At 41.5% G+C, this 19,346-nt stretch overlaps 1 protein-coding gene across 1 annotated transcript; it reads left to right on the top strand.

The window, feature by feature from the left end:
- The first annotated feature begins 4 nt into the window (after positions 1–4).
- Positions 5–18,370, top strand: LOC109909462 (patatin-like phospholipase domain-containing protein 2). Its single transcript, XM_031795272.1, has 6 exons — positions 5–44; positions 8,675–8,731; positions 10,517–10,657; positions 17,270–17,490; positions 17,689–17,754; positions 18,029–18,370. Exons 1-6 carry the CDS (start codon positions 5–7, stop codon positions 18,368–18,370), a joined length of 867 nt encoding a protein of 288 aa, XP_031651132.1.
- The last annotated feature ends 976 nt before the right edge of the window (positions 18,371–19,346 follow it).

The following is a 19,346-nucleotide window of genomic DNA, read 5'->3' as shown; positions in this document are numbered from 1 at the left end:
GGCGATGGAGGATGGACGTGTGATGAAGGACTCTCTCCTCCATCGTGGGAAGAGGAGTGGTCGCTGCTCCTGCTGACTCCATATTAAGGTGCGGGCTTCTGTAGCATGCAATGAGTGAAGAGGTGTGGAGTCAGGCGCAGAGAGCAAAAGGATGTGGGGAAAAACACGCTTTGATGTCCAGGAAAAATAACATGAACAAAAGTAGGAAAACAAATGAACAGAAATATAAACGGACAGCGCGAAACCCAAAATGCCAACAAAATACACTCTAACATAAAACAGACGAACAAGCCCGCACGAAACAGAAGCGGGCTGAACAAACTTAAATAACCCCACCCTAACAACCAAACAAGAAACAGGTGATACCAATTAGACAAAACCAAACGAACACAGAACAAAGGATCGGTGATAGCTAGTAGACCGGCGACGATGACCGCCGAGGGCCACCCGAACAAGAAGGGGAGTCACCTTCGGTAATATTCGTGACATTGGCACACAGCTCCAATAACATAGATACTCTCGGTTTGGTTTGACATCTTCATTACAATCTCAACCGTACTTGTAGATGTCTGTATTGAAATATGTGATTTAGGAAATGTTTATGAAATTAGCCATAGAAACTCACCCACTAATTTCTGCCTGATGTGCTGGGAGCATGTTGGTATTATGTAACACATTCCTTTCTCACGGTATTGATTCGTGAACCTGCAAATTTTTCCAAATTTTTTTTCTTACAGACAACCCAATACATTGGACTGAACTCAACATGTTAGAAGTATGCCAACAATTTTATACAGCTTTGCATAGCCTTTATTGCATTTTGGGCACAAACATTTAATTTCCCATTAAATGTTTTGGTCACTTCATATCAAAATCCTTCAGCATCCGGGCTAGGTATTTGCTTTCTCAGTTCCAACAACTTGTTTCTGGGTATAATCGTACTTAGAAACTTGTTGTCCAACGAAGAAGTAGATGAAGTCTTGGATAAACAAAAATGTAACAATTAAAAGGAGTTTTACAAAATAACATGTTCAAATTGAGCTGGCATGGCCTTTGTTGTTGTGATATAATAGTAACTTACCATCTTTGTAGACAGCTGCATCGATAGTATTATTGAGCCATGGGAAGTCAGTGATGTACCGTGGGTATCCAGCATCCATAACTCTTCGTTTTTCATTATAACTGAAAATAAATATATATAAATACAATATCAGTCAAAAGTTTGAATACACCTTCTCATTCAAGGGTTTTTCTTTATTTTGACAATTTCCTATATTGTAGAATAATAGTGAAGACATCAAAACTATGAAATAACATATATGGAATAATTTAGTCAACAAAAAAGTGTTAAACAAATCAAAATGTATTTTATATTTGAGATTCTTGAAAGTAGCCACCCTTTGCCTTGGCTCTTGGCATTCTCTCAACCAGCTTCATGAGGTAGTCACCTGGAATGCCTTTCAATTAACAGGTGTGCCTTGTGGAATTCATATCATTCTTAACGCGTTTGAGACAATCAGTTGTGTTGTGACAAGGTAGGTGTGGTATACAGAAGATAGCCCTATTTGGTAAAAGACCAAGTCCATATTATGGCAAGAACAACTCAAATAAACAAAGAGAAATGGCAGTCCATCATTACTTTAACTTCTTCGATATAGGGGGCGCTCTTTTAATTTTTGGATGAAAAACGTTCCCGTTTTAAACAAGATATTTTGTCACGAAAAGATGCTCGACTATGCATATAATTGACAGCTTTGGAAAGAAAACACTCTGACGTTTCCAAAACTGCAAAGTTATTGTCTGTGAGTGCCACAGAACTGATGTTACAGGCGAAACCCAGTTAAAAATCCAATCAGGAAGTGCCGCATTTTTTGAAACTGCCTCATTCCTAAGCTATAATCAATGAACAACATTCTCACATAGGTGTTCCTTTTGTCCAGGTGGGAAAGGGCAGTGTGGAGTGCAATTGAGCTTGCGTCATCTGTGGATCTGTTGGGGGGTATGTGAATTGGAGTGGGTCTAGCATTTACGGCATGATGGTGTTGATGTGAGCCATGACCAACTTTTCAAAGCACTTCATGGCTACCGACGTCGGCTACGGAGAGCGTGATCTCACAGTCGTCCGGAACAACTGGTGCTCTCATGCATGCTTCAGTGTTGCTTGCCTCAAAGCGAGTATAAAAGGTATTTAGCTCGTTTGGTAGGCTCACGTCACTGGGCAGCTCGAAGTTGGGTTTCCCTTTGTAGTAATATTTTTCGAGCCCTGCTACATCTGACGAGCGGTTTAGTAGGATTCAATCTTAGTCCTGTATTGACGGTTTGTCTGTTTGATATTTCGTCTGAGGGCATAACAGGGCTTCTTATAAGTGTCCGGATAGGTTTCCGGCTCCTTGAAAGCGACAGCTCTAGCCTTTAGCTCTGTGCGGATATTGCCTGTAACCCATGGATTTTATTTGGGAAATGTATGTACGGTCACTGTACAGCCGGTGACTGAGGTGGTATACTCCTCAATACCATTGGATGAAATCCGGAACATTTTCCAGTCTGTATCATTGCAAAACTGTCCTGCATTCATGTCATCTGACCACTTCCATATTGATTGAGTCACTGGCACTTCCTGCTTTATTGAGTGATTGAGTCACTGGTACTTTCCTGTTTTTGCTTGTAAGCAGGTATCAGGAGGATAGAATTATGGTCAGATTTGCCAAGTGGAGTGCGATGGAGAACTTTGTATGAGTCTCTGTGTGTGGTGTAAAGGTGGTCTGGAGTTTTATATCCTCTGGTTGCACATGTGACAACCTGCATTATTAAAATACACGGCCACTAGGAGCCCCGCTTCTGGATGAGCATTTTCTTGTTTGCCTATGGCCTTATACAGCTCATTAAGTGCCTTCTTAGTGCCAGCATCGGTTTGTAGTAGTAAATAGACGGCTACGAATAATATGGATGAGAACTCTCTTTGTAGATAGTGTAGTCTACAGTTTATCATGAGGTATTCTACCTCAGTCGAGTAATACTTTGAGACTTCTTTAATATTAGACATTGCGCACCAGCAGTTATTGACAAATAGACACACCCCCACCCCTTTTCTTAGCAAACGTAGCTGCTCTGTCCTGCAGATGCACAGAGAAGCCAGCCAGCTCTTCATTATCTGTGTCGTCGTTCAACCACGTCTCAGAGATTTGTAAGATATTACAGTTTTTAATGCCCCATTGGTGGGATAGTCTCAATCGTAGATTGTCCAGTTTGTTTTCCAATGATTGCATGTTGGCCAATAATACGGAGGGTAGTGGTGGTTTATCTACTTGTCTGCAAATTCTTACAAGGCAACCCGCACTCCTCCCACTTTTCCTCCATGTTTTCTTCACGCTGTGGACTACGATTTGGGCCTTGTAGTCACACCAGCCTTTGCTTTGAATCCCCCTCGTGTCCATCTCAGGCGTTCAGCGTCGCTGGCCTTCTAGCTGCTGCTGAACCTGCTGCTGGCAAACACCCTTCAATCATCAACCCCGGACTTGTCTCGTCATCATTACACACACCTGGTTCCAATCCCGACTCTATCACTGTATATATATACTCCCTCTGTCATTTGTCTTTGTCGGTCATTGTAAATGTTGCTTGTTTTCCTGAGAGGAATCTCTCCTACTATTTTCCTAAGTACTTTAATATTTTGCACTTTGGGTATCGTCACGCTTTTATATATAAATATATATATATTGCTTTAATAAACTCAGTAGTTCTAATCCTGTGACTGCCTCCTGCCTACTCCTCTCTAACATTGTGACACTTGTATTGACTTTGCGTCGGACTCTTGTTGAAATTGTTGTCCAGTTTGAGGTGATTAATCGATGTTCTGATGTCCAGAAGCTCTTTTCAGTCATAAGAGACGTTAGCAGCAACATTATGTGCAAAATTAGTTATAAACAATGTGAAAAATCAAGCAAAATAGCACAGGTAGTTGGGAGCCCGCAAAAAGGCAGCCATCCCCTCCGGTGCCTGTATTGAATCCTGGTTCTTTGTCACACTCATCCTAATGATTAGACCAAGGTGCAGCGTGGTGGTAGGCTTACATTTTCCTTTTAAATGAACACCGAACAAAAACAACAAAATCAACAAAAGAAATGTGAAGCTATACAAATAGTGCTGACAGGCAACTAAACATAGACAAGATCCCACAAACACAAATGAGGGAATGGCTACCTAAATATGATCCTCAATCAGAGACAACGAAAAACAACTGCCTCTGATTGGGAACCATATCAGGCCACCATAGAACTACAAAAACACCTAGATGACCCACCCAAGTCACTATCACGCCCCAACCAACACAGAGAATAAACAGCTTACTATGGTCAGGGTGTGACAGTTCTTAGCGAGGTTGAGTCCTCTTAGGTAGGAAATCTATCCCTAGGGGTAAAAGTTCTCTCATGGTCTGTCAGAGGTGGCGGTTATAAAATGACTGTGTTTCTACATTCAGTTTCATAGGCATTTCATTGACCTTAAACTGTAGTGCACGTGTAGTGCTAATGTGTAAGAACTAAGAACAAAGCCCACAGTCGTGCCACTGATGTCTTCACAATCAGAATGTTTTCTGCCACTAAGGGCTTTCACAATCCAGGGCCTAAAGCATATGAGCCAGAGTGTGTACGCAAACACCCTAAGCACACAGCTTACATTGCACAAACCAGACTCACAGGAGCTTGCTTTTAACCACTTAAAAATGTCAACACACTAAACTGCACCACTGGAACAAAATGTCACCACTTTATCAAAATACTATTAACTAACAAACTATTCTCAGTAGCTTCATAACCACATCCATAGCAGATATACAATGTTTACTGTTGGAGATTTTAATCTGACATCTTAAAACCACATGATACATATCTTGTGCAACCTGGTCTTGGTCCACCATGTTCCATGTCTAATCCAAATAAAACCTGATCATGAATGATATTTCATATGATGTTATGTGACACAAAACAATTTGACTCACCTGTCACCTCACACATTCTGTTTAGGCCACCCTAAAACAGGAACATGGCTCAGGCAGTGTTGCCTGAGGAGCTCTCCAAACAGGTCAGGGACAATATTGTGGAGAAGTTCAGGGTTGGGTTATAAAAAAAATATACGAAACTTTGAACATCCCACGATGCACCATTAAATCCATTATTAAAAAATGGAAAGAATATGGCACCACAACAAACCTGCCAAGAGAGGGCCGCCCACCAAAACTCACGGACCAGGCAAGGAGGGCATTAATCAGAGAGGCAACATAAATCAAAATCAAATCAAATGTATTTATATAGCCCGTCGTACATCAGCTGATATCTCAAAGTGCTGTACAGCAACTCAGTCTAAAACCCCAAACAGCAAGCAATGCAGGTGTTGAAGCACGTTGTCTAGGAAAAACTCCATAGAAAGGCCAAAACCTAGGAAGAAACCGAGAGATGAACCAGGCAATGAGGTGTGGCCAGTCCTCTTCTGGCTGTGCCGGGTGGAGATTATAACAGAACATGGCCAAGATGTTCAAATGTTCATAAATGACCAGCATGGTCAAATAATAGGTTTGGGACAGGTAGCACGTCCGGTGAACAGCTCAGGATTCCATAGCCGCAGGCAGAACAGTTGAAACTGGAGCAGCAGCACGGCCAGGTGGACTGGAGACAGCAAGGAGTCATCATGCCAGGTAGTCCTGAGGCATGGTCCTAGGGCTCAGGTCCTCCGAGAGAGAGAAAGAAAGAGAAAAGAGAGAATTAGAGAGAGCATACTTAAATTCACACAGGACACCGGATAAGACAGGAGAAGTTCTCCAGATATAACAAACTGACCCTAGTCCCCCGACACATAAACTACTGCAGCATAAATACTGGAGGCTGAGACAGGAGGGGTCAGAAGACACTGTGGCCCCATCCGATGATACCCACGGACAGGGCCAAACAGCCACTTGGCATGTTGTGTAAGCCACTGTAAGCCTATACAGTAAAAACACCTTATACAGTATGTTTGGCCTATACAGTAATAACACTGTATACAGTATGTTTGGCCTATACAGTAATAACACTGTATACAGTATGTTTGGCCTATACAGTAATAACACTGTATACAGTATGTTTGGCCTATACAGTAATAACACCTTATACAGTATGTTTGGCCTATACAGTAAAAACACTGTATACAGTATGTTTGGCCTATACAGTAATAACACCTTATACAGTATGTTTGGCCTATACAGTAAAAACACTGTATACAGTATGTTTGGCCTATACAGTAATAACACCTTATACAGTATGTTTGGCCTATACAGTAAAAACACTGTATACAGTATGTTTGGCCTATACAGTAATAACACTGTATACAGTATGTTTGGCCTATACAGTAATAACACTGTATACAGTATGTTTGGCCTATACAGTAATAACACTGTATACAGTATGTTTGGCCTATACAGTAATAACACTGTATACAGTATGTTTGGCCTATACAGTAATAACACTGTATACAGTATGTTTGGCCTATACAGTAATAACACCTTATACAGTATGTTTGGCCTATACAGTAATAACACCTTATACAGTATGTTTGGCCTATACAGTAATAACACCTTATACAGTATGTTTGGCCTATACAGTAATAACACTGTATACAGTATGTTTGGCCTATACAGTAATAACACTGTATACAGTATGTTTGGCCTATACAGTAATAACACCTTATACAGTATGTTTGGCCTATACAGTAATAACACCTTATACAGTATGTTTGGCCTATACAGTAATAACACCTTATACAGTATGTTTGGCCTATACAGTAATAACACTGTATACAGTATGTTTGGCCTATACAGTAATAACACTGTATACAGTATGTTTGGCCTATACAGTAATAACACTGTATACAGTATGTTTGGCCTATACAGTAATAACACTGTATACAGTATGTTTGGCCTATACAGTAATAACACTGTATACAGTATGTTTGGCCTATACAGTAATAACACCTTATACAGTATGTTTGGCCTATACAGTAATAACACTGTATACAGTATGTTTGGCCTATACAGTAATAACACTGTATACAGTATGTTTGGCCTATACAGTAATAACACCTTATACAGTATGTTTGGCCTATACAGTAATAACACCTTATACAGTATGTTTGGCCTATACAGTAATAACACTGTATACAGTATGTTTGGCCTATACAGTAATAACACTGTATACAGTATGTTTGGCCTATACAGTAATAACACCTTATACAGTATGTTTGGCCTATACAGTAATAACACCTTATACAGTATGTTTGGCCTATACAGTAATAACACCTTATACAGTATGTTTGGCCTATACAGTAATAACACTGTATACAGTATGTTTGGCCTATACAGTAATAACACTGTATACAGTATGTTTGGCCTATACAGTAATAACACCTTATACAGTATGTTTGGCCTATACAGTAATAACACCTTATACAGTATGTTTGGCCTATACAGTAATAACACTGTATACAGTATGTTTGGCCTATACAGTAATAACACTGTATACAGTATGTTTGGCCTATACAGTAAAAACACCTTATACAGTATGTTTGGCCTATACAGTAATAACACTGTATACAGTATGTTTGGCCTATACAGTAATAACACTGTATACAGTATGTTTGGCCTATACAGTAATAACACCTTATACAGTATGTTTAGCTCGTACAGTAATAACACTGTATACAGTATGTTTGGCCTATACAGTAATAACACTGTATACAGTATATTTGGCCTGTACAGTAATAACACCTTACAGTATGTTTGTCCTATACAGTAATAACACTGTATACAGTATGTTTGGCCCGTACAGTAATAACACTGTATATTGTATGTTTGGCCCATACAGTAATAACACCTTATACAATATGTTTGGCCAGTACAGTCATAACACTGTATACAGTATGTTTGGCCCGTACAGTAATACCACTGTATACAGTATGTTTGGCCTATACAGTAATAACACTGTATACAGTATGTTTGGCCTACACAGTAATAACACTGTATATTGTATGTTTGGCCCGTACAGTAATAACACCGTATATTGTATGTTTGGCCCATACAGTAATAACACCGTATATTGTATGTTTGGCCCGTACAGTAATAACACTGTATATTGTATGTTTGGCCCGTACAGTAATAACACTGTATACAGTATGTTTGGCCTATACAGTAATAACACCTTATACAGTATTCTTGGCCCGTACAGTAATAACACTGTATACAGTATGTTTGGCATATACAGTAATAACACTGTATACAGTATGTTTGGCCTATACAGTAATAACACCTTATACAGTATGTTTGATCTGTACAGTATATATCACACTTTATACAGTATCGCACCATCTTATTTCTTATTGATTTACTAAAATTGCATATAACATAAAAATTTGCATCATCATTTCTTAATTTGATAACGTTTTGTGTTTTTTTAATAGTTATTTGATTATGAATGTCAGTGAAATAGACTCCATGTTTTTCACTGTGTGGGGTAAATACCAGCCTGTCCCAGCTACATTATACACTGCTTCCATCTAGTGGAAATAAATGAAATGACCAATTGTGAAATGAACGGTCATTATGTGGACTAGACTTTTTCCTAAATGTTAATCTGTTCATCTCTTCTTTCAGATGAAGAGAAAAAGGAGACGAATAAGAAGGAGGAGTCTGATGAAGACAAAGGTTTTGGTATCTTTGATAAGTTTTCTTTCTGATCTTTGTTAAAAAAAATTGAAAATAATCTACCTATATAGCTTTTCTACTTTGTTTTTTAAAACTAAACAAGCCAGTTAAGAACAAATTCTTACCAGCTCCTGTGCCCTGTCTGCTGGCCAATTTCAGAAAGTGTATTAAAGGGGTAATTGATTATTGGTACATCCACATTTCTCCAGCCCAGTCCCTCAGCTGTTTACCAAAAAAAGTGTCAGGGTGTCCAGTTTGATGTTTTTGAATCCCAGATTATCCTTTAATGCTTCAATTCAAATGTTTTGTAAAAATGATTTAATCTGTGATGTTCCTGAACCGGTGGTTGTGAATGACTGTAGTGTGTGTATGACTGTAGTTCATGACACTGTTATATCACTGAACTGAACAAGCAACACATGCAGAGTTGATCCTTAAACCACACAATACACAGACTCCAGTCTTTGAGACCCTATGGGGGTGGGCACCCTTATCAGTGGTGTATGTATTAGTCAGACACCGTAGCAAAACTGTTTTAAATGGATACGGTTTGTTTACTCCTAACGAAATAAAAATTGCAATGAAATGTTTCTATTGGATGAATGAAGGTGGATCCTGCCCAGTTTTGTTCTGTTTGCTTCTGTTTGGTTTCTAGTGAATACACCCTTCTTATGTATGTGTAGGCAGCAAGGCACCCTGGTTGAAGTTGTGAGGCAGTGAGGAAATCAGATCAGTCTCAGTGGGGAGCTGAAACAAAATCAGATTGATGCTTTAGAACATCACATGGAGCCGTATTCACAAAGCACCTCAGAGTAGGGGTGCTGATATAGGATCACTTATGCCTTTTAGATTATAATGAGTAAAAGATGGGAACTGATCCTAGATCAGCAGTAACTATCAGAGACGCTTTGTGAATAGGGCCCTGGGCTCTGATTACCATGGCTATGTAGATCAGCTTCCTGTTTTTACAGTACAGAGAGACATCAGAGCAGACTATTCATTCACAACACAGCAGAGAGACACATGCACACACTGGGATAGAAGAGGTCTGGGAGAGAAGAGACCTCCAACTGATTGTGTTTAATCTAATTTGATTGATAGTCTATGATGTGTAAAATTGAGGACGGCACACCTTTCACCTAGAGAGCCAGGGGCTGCTAATCACTGTCATCAGACTGAACTAGTGTGGACTGATACACTTACTCTCTACTGGACTACTTAAAGAGCAACTCAAGTGAAGTATTTCGGTTCTATTCACTCTGTTTCACCTCCTCAAACAAGAACCTCAAACAAGTCTAGATAGACATTGATGTGAAGTTTGGAAAAGAACCACGCTACTGCTCTGCTTGCTAAAAGCTCAGATATTCTCCTGGTGAGAAGAAGACTGATACCCCATAGAGGTTGAGAAGAAGACTAGTCAGACATCCTCTCCTCTTCTCTCCTCTCCTCTCCTTGGACACCAAAGACAGTCCGGTTGTTATTCCTGCAGCCTAAACATGTCTCCAGCAAAGTCCAGTGGTCTATCTGATGCTGTTCAGTCTATATCCAGTGGGAAGTCTGTTGCTAGTCAGTTCATTGCTAGTCAGTCTATGGAACCGCTTCCCAGGGGGCAGTCTGTGTCTGGTCATTCTGTGGATGTTCAGTCTGTGCATGGTCAGTCTCTCTCCACTGGGCAGTCGATGGAATCTCTCTCTACTGGTCAACAGTATACGTCTGTTCCTTCTCTGTCCAGTCCGCTTATGGCTGGTCAATCTGAGCCTGCTCCTCTGTCCATCTCCTTCTCTGCATCAGGGTTCCAAGCCACTTACCAGTTGGGTGTGGCCCAGAGCATGTTGGACCTGGCCCCGTTGGTGCTACAAGCAGCCCCTAAGGTAATGGGGGCCTCGGCCGGGTCCCTGGTAGCTGCTGCTTTGGTCTGTGGATCCAGCCTAGGTGAGAAGGTTTATTCGGTACATTACATTGTTAATGTTTTATTGTTGGCTGAATGTACATGTAATAACATTGGACCAATAGAGTGATTTTCAAGGACCCAAAGTCGCTTTACAATAAAAAATATATATTTTTTAAAGTATACAAAAACAACAGGAGTCAAAACAAAACATAATTTAAGAGAGAGGTGAGCTCCAAGAAGGGAAAGATTGTGATGTATGGGGAGGGTAGTGTTGGGATTTGGATACAAACACGGTTTAGGGTAAGGCACGGGATTGGGGTTAGGATACGAATCTGGTTTAGGGTGAGGGGTATGGTAAGGGTTAGGTTTATGCTCAGTATGGTGAAAAGAGGAGTGTCTTTGTAGTGTATTTATTTGTGTGTGTGTGGGGGGGGGGGGGCTTAGGTGGGGCTTTAGGATGGACTGAAAGATAGTGATGGCTGAAGGGAGGGAGTTTCAGGGAGCCAGCAGAGTTCACGAAGGAAAGTGGTGATGTGCTACCAGGATTTCGTGCGGGTGAGGTGTCGGGCTGTTTCAAATTAAATGAAATGTATCAATAAAGCCCTTTTACATCCCCCAATGCCACAAAGTGCTATACAGATACCCGGCCTAAAACACCAAACAGCAAGCAATGCAGATGTAGAAGCACACTGGCTAGGAAAAACTCGCTAGAAAGCCAGGAACCTAGGAAGAACCCTAGAGAGGAACCAAGGCAGTACATTGCCAAGATGTTCAAACATTCAAACTATCCCTCTCAGCACTGCCTGGACTGCGCAAAAATGCAAATGCTTTCAGTTTGAGTTATATTAGGTTTTATTTTCATTGACACAGCAGGGTCAAATAATAATAATCACAGTGGTTTTAGATGGTGCAACAGGTTAGCACCTCAGAAGTAAATGTGGCTTTTCATAGCCGATCATTCAGAGTTAGAGACAGCAGGTACGGTAGAGAGAGAATCAAATACAGCAGGTCCGGGACAAGGTAGCACATCTAGAGACCAGGTCAGGGTACCATAGCCGCACGAAGAACAGTTGAAACTGGAGCAGCAGCATGACCAGGTGGACTGAGGACAGCAAGGAGCTTATAGAGAGAGATTTAGTTTGCCGGAGAGTAGTGAGTTACAGTAGTCAAGATGGAGGAGATGAATGCATGTATGAGGGTTTCATTGGCAGGATGGGAGAGGGAGGACCTGACTTTGGCATTGTTGCGGAGGTCGAAGAATGAGGGTGGAGTCCAGGATTTGATTTGATTTATTAGGATCCCCATTAGCCAACGCCAATGGCAACAGCTGGTCTTACCGGGGTCCGACACATAACAAAGAATACATTACAAACAAAAGACTCAACAATTTACATTACATCACTTTAATAATAATAGTTTACATACTGTTTTACTCATTTCATATGTATATATTGTATTCTACTGTATTCTAGTCAATGCCACTCCTACACAACTTTTCAAGATTCAACTTCCATTGTTTTTCTTTCAATATTGATTTGTTTATGCATGAATACAATGACTCACTGTTCGTTGTTGGCATTTCCTGCAGAAGTTTGCTCACTTTGCCAATGAAGTAATCAATCAAAAATATTTGGCTACATCAAATGGTTTTGTGATGAATAAGCCATCTGATTCGATGAAAGATGGAGCTGAATTTGTCTTTCTGCCCTCAAACGTTTTTTCCATCATTCTTTATATCCTTGATGTTGGCTTCATAATACAGTTTCTTCATCTTTTTTTGAGTTTAGTCACATATTTGCAGTAATTTTCAATAATGTAGCCATAAATATTAGCCACTCCTTTGCCCCATCTATTTTAACCATACAGTTTTTCACTTCTTCATCAACCAACATCAACCCAACAGTCAGTTACTTTATCAATAATTGGAAGAAGCAATTTCAAAAAGTGCAGCATCTGGATGCTCCTTATTAATCACATTAGATCAACAAATATTTTGAACATCATCCACATAAGAGTCACAGCAAAATATTTTGTATGATCTCTTATACACAATTTTAGGCCCAGCTTTTGGAATTTTGGCTTGAGTGCATGGAGGGAGGGAGAGACAGTGGTGCCAACAATGTCGAGGGTGAGGTAGCCAGCTTTGGTGAGGGTGGATTTGGTCCCTCTGAGGAGAAGTTCTGTTTTATCACTGTAGGGATTAAGGAAGTTTTGTTGCATACATGTTTTTATTGCAGAGAGGTAGGATTCAATGTGGGTCAGAGGTGGGTTGAGGAGATATTTGGTGCTGAGGAACATCTGGGTGTCATCGCTATAGTAGTGGTTGAAGTGACGTAGGATCTGACCAAGATAGAGGATGTAGATGATGAAGAGTAAGGGACCCAGCACAGAGCTCTAGAGTATAGTAATGCATGGGTTGACTCATAACCCGCAGTCTCCCTGGTTATATTTGCAGGGTGGATGGGTTTAGGATCGTTAAATATTGTGGGCGGTTGAATCAAAATAAAATACTTTTAAAAAATCCATACATTTATAATTATTGTACAATTCATATTGATTGGTTACATCGATTTTTTTTCTTTCATTATTTTAGGCTAACTGTACTTGCGCCAAATAGCCTACACGCCAATTGCCAAATTATTTTATTATAATTAAAAGGCAGAAAAAGTTAGTCAATCCATTGAGACAAAAAGGACATTGTCAGAGATTAATTCAATGAGACATAATCTGTGAAAGGAGAGTTGAAAATAAGGAGAAGGGCCAGAAAAGTTGTGTTTGGGAAAGATTTGGTGAGGTGGTGAAAGAGGATGATAGCAGTGCTGGCTAAATTACAGTATGTGTGATCACCTGTTCTCAGAACATTTCGTACTATTCTGTACGTAAATCGCAACACTCCATTTAGTATGTTTCGTATGGTGTGTATACATTTGTTGATGGCCATCACCCATTTTGCAAGTTCTTTACTTTCAATTTGTATTTTATGTTAAAAGTAGCAATATGCATTAAGGTATGAATTAGCAAAAATGTACAATATGTTTACAAATTTGCTAAATGTATGATATATCCAAATTGTAGCTAGGTGGCAAATGTTAGCTATGTTAACTTCTTATGGCTGGGGGTCAGTATTGAGTAGCATGGATGAATAAGTTGCCCAAAGTAAACGGCATGCTCCTCAGTCTCAGTTGCTAATATATGCATAGTATCACGTTCTGACCTTTATTTCCTATGTTTTGTCATTATTTAGTGTGGTCAGGGCGTGAGTTGGGGTGGGCAGTCTGTTTGTTTTTCTATAATTTTGGGATTTCTATGTTTCGGCCTAGTATGCTTCTCAATCAGAGGCAGGTGTCGTTAGTTGTCTCTGATTGAGAATCATACTTAGGTAGCCTGGGTTTCACTGTTTGATTGTGGGTGTTTGTTTCCGTGTCTGTGTTTTTTCACCACACGGTACTGTTTCGGTTTTCGTTCGTTTCACGTTTATTGTTTTTGTATCAGTTGTGTTCATGTTGAGTATTTCTTCTTAAAAGAACCATGGACACTTACCACGCCGCATATTGGTCCTTCGATCCTTCTCGCCTCTCCTCTTCAGACGAAGAGGAGGAAAACCCTTACAGAAACACCCACCAACCAAAGACCAAGCGGCGTGGTAACAGACAGAGGCAGCACGGCAGCGCGACAGGTACGAGAGGCAGCCCCAAAACATTTTTTGGGGCGGGCACACGAGGAGTGGGGCAAAGCCAGGTAGCAGACCTGAGCTCACTCCTCGTGCTTATTATAAGCAGCGCGTTACTGGTCAGGCACTGTGTTATGCGGTTAAGCGCACGGTGTCGCCAGTACGTGCCCATAGCCCGGTGCGCTATAGGGCAGCCCCCCGAAAGTGTCATGCGAGTGTATGCATCCAGCCAGGGCGTATGGTGCCTGCTCAGCGTGTCTGGTCGCCGGTACGCCGTTTCGGTCCAGGGTATCCTGCGCCGGCTCTGCTCGCTGTGTCTCCGGTGTGCTGGGAGGGTGCAGTGCATCCTATGCCTGCGCTCCGCTCGTGCCGGGCAAATGTGGGAGTGGAGCCTAAGGGAGAGGTGCGGGTAGTAGGCACTAGATCTGAGATGCTTACCCACAGCCCAGTTCAACCTGTGCCTGCACTCTGGAGGGTTAGGGCTAGAGTAGTTATCCAACCTGGGGGAGTGGTGCACCAGAGCTTAAATAGCCAAACTAAAAGTCTAAACAGGAAACCGGTGAAACAAATCAGACAAAACCAACAGAAAAGGGAAAAAGGGATCGGTGGCAGCTAGTAGGCTGGTGACGACGACCACCGAGCAGCACCCGAACAGGAAGGGGAGCCACCTTCGGTAGGAGTCGTGACACCCACAAACTGTTAGGGCCTACATAAAGCTGTCCCAACATCGTACCACTGCTACACCTGGCTATCAGTGCATCCCTGTCTGGCAGCGAAACAGTTCATTCAGCCTCATTTACTGCATTTAAAAAAAACATAGCTGATATGGCTGACTTGCTTAAACAAATGTGATTTCTATAGACCATTGAGATGTACAAACTATGGCATAAGGGGACAATAAGCGGATAAGAGGGAATCTGTCATTTCGATTAAGACATTAATGAGCAAGCTAGGATGGACGTAGTCAGTATAACTATTTGTTCAGCACTTTTGAAAAGTAAAGCGACAGAATTCAGAATATGGGCCGTTCTTACAGCGTTCTCCCTGTACACCAGGTCAGAACCGTAGGATAAATAAAGAGGGCATATAAGCAGACAATGAAAGCTCTTACAATATTCAATGATTATATTTCTCTAAAACAGCTTATAGGCTACATGTGCACCACCAATTCAGAACAGTAGTTGAAATTAAGAGGGGAAAATAGACCAAATCATTAGGGTGAGGCACATGTGCTACTAACAGCTTACAACACAACATATACTTAGTATTACTTTCTTAGCTACAGTATACATATCTCCCTGTCATATTACATCCTTTATGCAGCAGCATATAAGACATTTTTGGACTCACTTTGTTGTGCTGTACTCACTTGAACAGGAAAGTTGAGTGGCAGTCCTCCGTGAGCGAATTTTGTCATCAAACTTTGTCATCGAAGTCTGGCATTCTCTGGATTTCTGGTGCTTTCAAGACAACTGAGAGGTCAAATCATGATGACGTCAGTGATCTTCAGGTCGTTGCTCTAGAAAGAGGCCCGAGTTCCTGACTTACAATTCCAAGTTGGATGACCGTTCAAAAAGTATTTTTCCAGAGTTCCCAGTTGTCTTGAACTCACTGAAGTCAGATTTCCCAGTTCCGAGTTAACAGTTGTTTTGAGAGCGGAAAAAATCATGCTTCATTGACAGCATGGTCAAATGTCAATTTTTATCATTTTAAGCTTGGAAAAGAGACCCTTAAACCCAGACTTGGGACCACACAGCCACTCCACTGAATAGCAGGCTAGTGATTGCTTTGCAATGCTTGCAGTTAGCCACTGATTCCTTCCAAACCACTAATTGTTGAATTAGGAATTCCCAACTTCTTGTGTAATGTTTATGTTCAATAGCAGTTCAATACGTTCTATCTATAATTTCCCTTCATTATTTATCTTTCTATGACAATGATTAAAAAGGATTTGTCAGAAGATTGTCGACTTGATTCATGATGAAAAAATTCAAAATAAAATTTTGAAAGCATGATGTTGACCTGATCACTCCAATCAAACCTACTGTAGATATAACGTGATTTGATGTCATTTTAGCTATGGCCAATGACCTTGAGCCTTCCTTAATGAGCACTTCTAATGTAACGCTATTGCAGCACCCAAGGGGCTTGAATTTTCAAGTTCTACCCTTAGACTTGGCGGTAACGTGGTGTCCCCATGGGTGAAAGAACACTGAGCCAATCACGGCGCAACTAGAGAACATTACCAACTCCTGGCTGACCCACCACCACAGAAAGCACTGAGCTAAGCTGAAACACCTGAATTTTGGAGCTGCTTTACTCAAGAAAGCAAAAAAGAGACCATGTTTGCATGCAGCTTTATTAACTCAATGATTTATTAATATTTTAATATTTTTAATAAAATGCGGGGCGCAAAACAGGTCGGTCCCACCTGCCCTGAATGACGGGTCCCCGCTGATCTAATCATAGACAAGATGACTAACAAATAGCCTACCAAAATGTCAGAAATTATAATAAGAAACATATCTTAATCAAGCATAAGAAATCCTGCACCACCTATCAATACATTTTTCTGCCATCTTTGACTGTGGCCTATAGCACATGTTCTATATTTGCGGGTTAAGGTTGGGGGCTGGCCTCAGATTTTCACTTTTTCACATATAATCCGGCGTTGTGTATGGGTTATTAGCAAGGTGAACAAACAGCTGAGCCGTGCACAACTACTTGGGGTCAGACACCCTGTAAAAGTGTAGCTGAGTCTGAGGTGTGGCCATTGAGGGAGATGTAGTGGGTAGCCAGGGGAGTGCAGTGCCCTCAACACCCAGACCCTCATGTAATGTGAGATGCATTGATTCATGGTTTTATCACACTGTAAGTGTAGCTTACATCTGTGCCATGCAGACTGTATGTCATGCTGACTGTCTATGCCTGTCTCTCTGTGCCTCTGTCTGTGTGTGTGCCATGTTGACTGTGTGACATGCAGACATGGTGCGTGATGAGATGCTGAGGTTTGCGCTGCAGAGTAGGGGGCCACTGCACCTGGCGAGGAACGTGTTTGTGTGGATAGAAGGTCTGTTGCGCCGCTCACTACCAGACGACGCCCACATCCGGGCCAGTGGACGCCTCGCCGTCGCCATGACACGCATCCCAGATGGACAGAATACTGTGGTGTCAGAGTTCACATCCCGAGAGGACGTTGTGCAGGTGTTTGGGTGGGGGTTGAGTGCATGTGCTTTGCTATAGACTATGACATTAAGAAAGCTAATATTTTGTGTAAATCTCAGTTGACCCTTGTTCACCCTAAAGCATTAGATAGAAGAATCAACATGTGAAGAACTTGGTCATACTGTCTATATATTAGGCAGTGATGTTTAACTGCATTCCTCTTTTCCCTACATGGAGGCGCTGTTGTGCAGCTGCTTTATCCCTGGGTACCATGGTATACAGCCACCGTCTTACAAAGGAGTGGTGAGTGCTCACACTGCTCACTGTCTGTAGGCTAATAATAATCCTAACATACTTTCACTTAATGCACACCCTCAAACACTTTTACACCTGCATGCAAGACATACACACTCCAGTCAGGCTATCAGCAAACACTTTACAATTTTGTTGTAGCCCTGAACTAGCACACCTGATTCAAGTAGTCAAGGGCTTGATGATTGGTTGAGAAGTTGAATCAGGTATGCTATCTCTGGAATAGAAAAAGAATGCTATAAAAGCTGTGTGTGTTGTCTCACAGTATTATGTGGACGGTGGTATGTCCAGTATCCAGCCAACCCACTCCTCTCCCTATGCACACACCCTCACTGTGTCGCCATTCGCTGGAGAGGCGGACATCTGTCCACCAGACCCTGGCTCCATGTACGTCATCGTCATGAGCGGCATGCCCCTCAACTGCAGTGTGGCCAACGGTTACCGGATCCTTGAAGCCCTCTACCCCTACAACTGGGAGGTTGGACCCCAAAACAACCCTTACTCTCTACACCCAGCCCTTTACCCCTCCACCCAGCCCTCTACCCATTCACCCAGCTCTCCACCGAGCCTTCTGCCCCTCCACCCAGCCCTCTACCTCTCCGACTAGCCCTCTACTCCTTCCCCTAGACCCCAAAACAACCTTGATACCACTCCACCTAGGCCTCTACCTCACCACCTAGCCCTCTACCTCTCCAACCAGCCTTCTACCTCTCCAACCAGTCCTCACTCCTTCCCCTAGACCCCAAAACAACCCCTAACCTCCTTCCCCTAGACCCCAAAACAACCTCTATACCTCTAAACCCAGCCCTCTACTCCTACCCCCTTCCCCTAGACCTGACAACAACCCTTCCCATAGGGGAGGCAGAGTAGCCTAGTAGTTAGAGCATTGGACTAATAACCAAAAGGCAAAATCGAATCCCTGAGCTGACATGGTACAAATCTGTCGTTCTGAAACCGACAGTTAACCCATTGTTCCTAGGCTGTCATTGAAAATAAGAATTTGTTCTTAACTGACTTGCCTAGTTAAATAAAGGTAAAAAATTATGTTTTTAAAAAGACATGAAAACAATCCCCAACCCCCTTGCCCCAGACCTGAAAACAAACATGCAAACAATATATCTGTGCTGTGTCTTAGCTAGCCCGACAGTTTTAGAGGAATGATTCCATACCTTGTTCAAGTTAACTACCAATATACCAACATTTCATTCAAACAATGTACTCAATCCACAGCCATACACTGACTCAAACCAGTATATGATAGGACTTACACAAGTTGTAAATTCAACAACTATCTTATAGTAGCTCTCACAGTTTACCAAGGAAAGAAAAATCTGAGACATTTATGGTCTGTTTACATATATTTTGAGACTAAACTGGGTAAAAAAGGGTCCATATCAGGGGATATACATTTTTTATATTCCGGTGTATACAGACCATTTCCAATACATGTTTTGAGTTTCATTGATGTTAACCATATCCTGATGAATTCTGAATCCCGATGTGTCTTTTTAACATACTGTGTATGATATTGGGATTACTCCTAATATCACACATGGACATTTCCTGTGGACGCATGTGTCATC

This window comes from Oncorhynchus kisutch, linkage group LG18, assembly GCF_002021735.2.
Source record: "Oncorhynchus kisutch isolate 150728-3 linkage group LG18, Okis_V2, whole genome shotgun sequence".
NCBI classification, from domain to species: domain Eukaryota; kingdom Metazoa; phylum Chordata; class Actinopteri; order Salmoniformes; family Salmonidae; genus Oncorhynchus; species Oncorhynchus kisutch.
The sequence above is the reverse complement of the archived record's forward strand: the minus strand, read 5'-3'. Positions and strand labels throughout refer to the sequence as shown.

Coding starts and splice junctions, on each gene's coding strand:
- LOC109909462 (XM_031795272.1), top strand. CDS start 5: ATGGAGGATGGACGTGTGATGAAGGACTCTCTCCTCCATC. Junction 8,732..10,516: donor TGATGAAGACAAAGGTTTTG/GTATCTTTGATA, acceptor TCTCTGCATCAG/GGTTCCAAGCCACTTACCAG. Junction 10,658..17,269: donor GGTCTGTGGATCCAGCCTAG/GTGAGAAGGTTT, acceptor TGTGACATGCAG/ACATGGTGCGTGATGAGATG.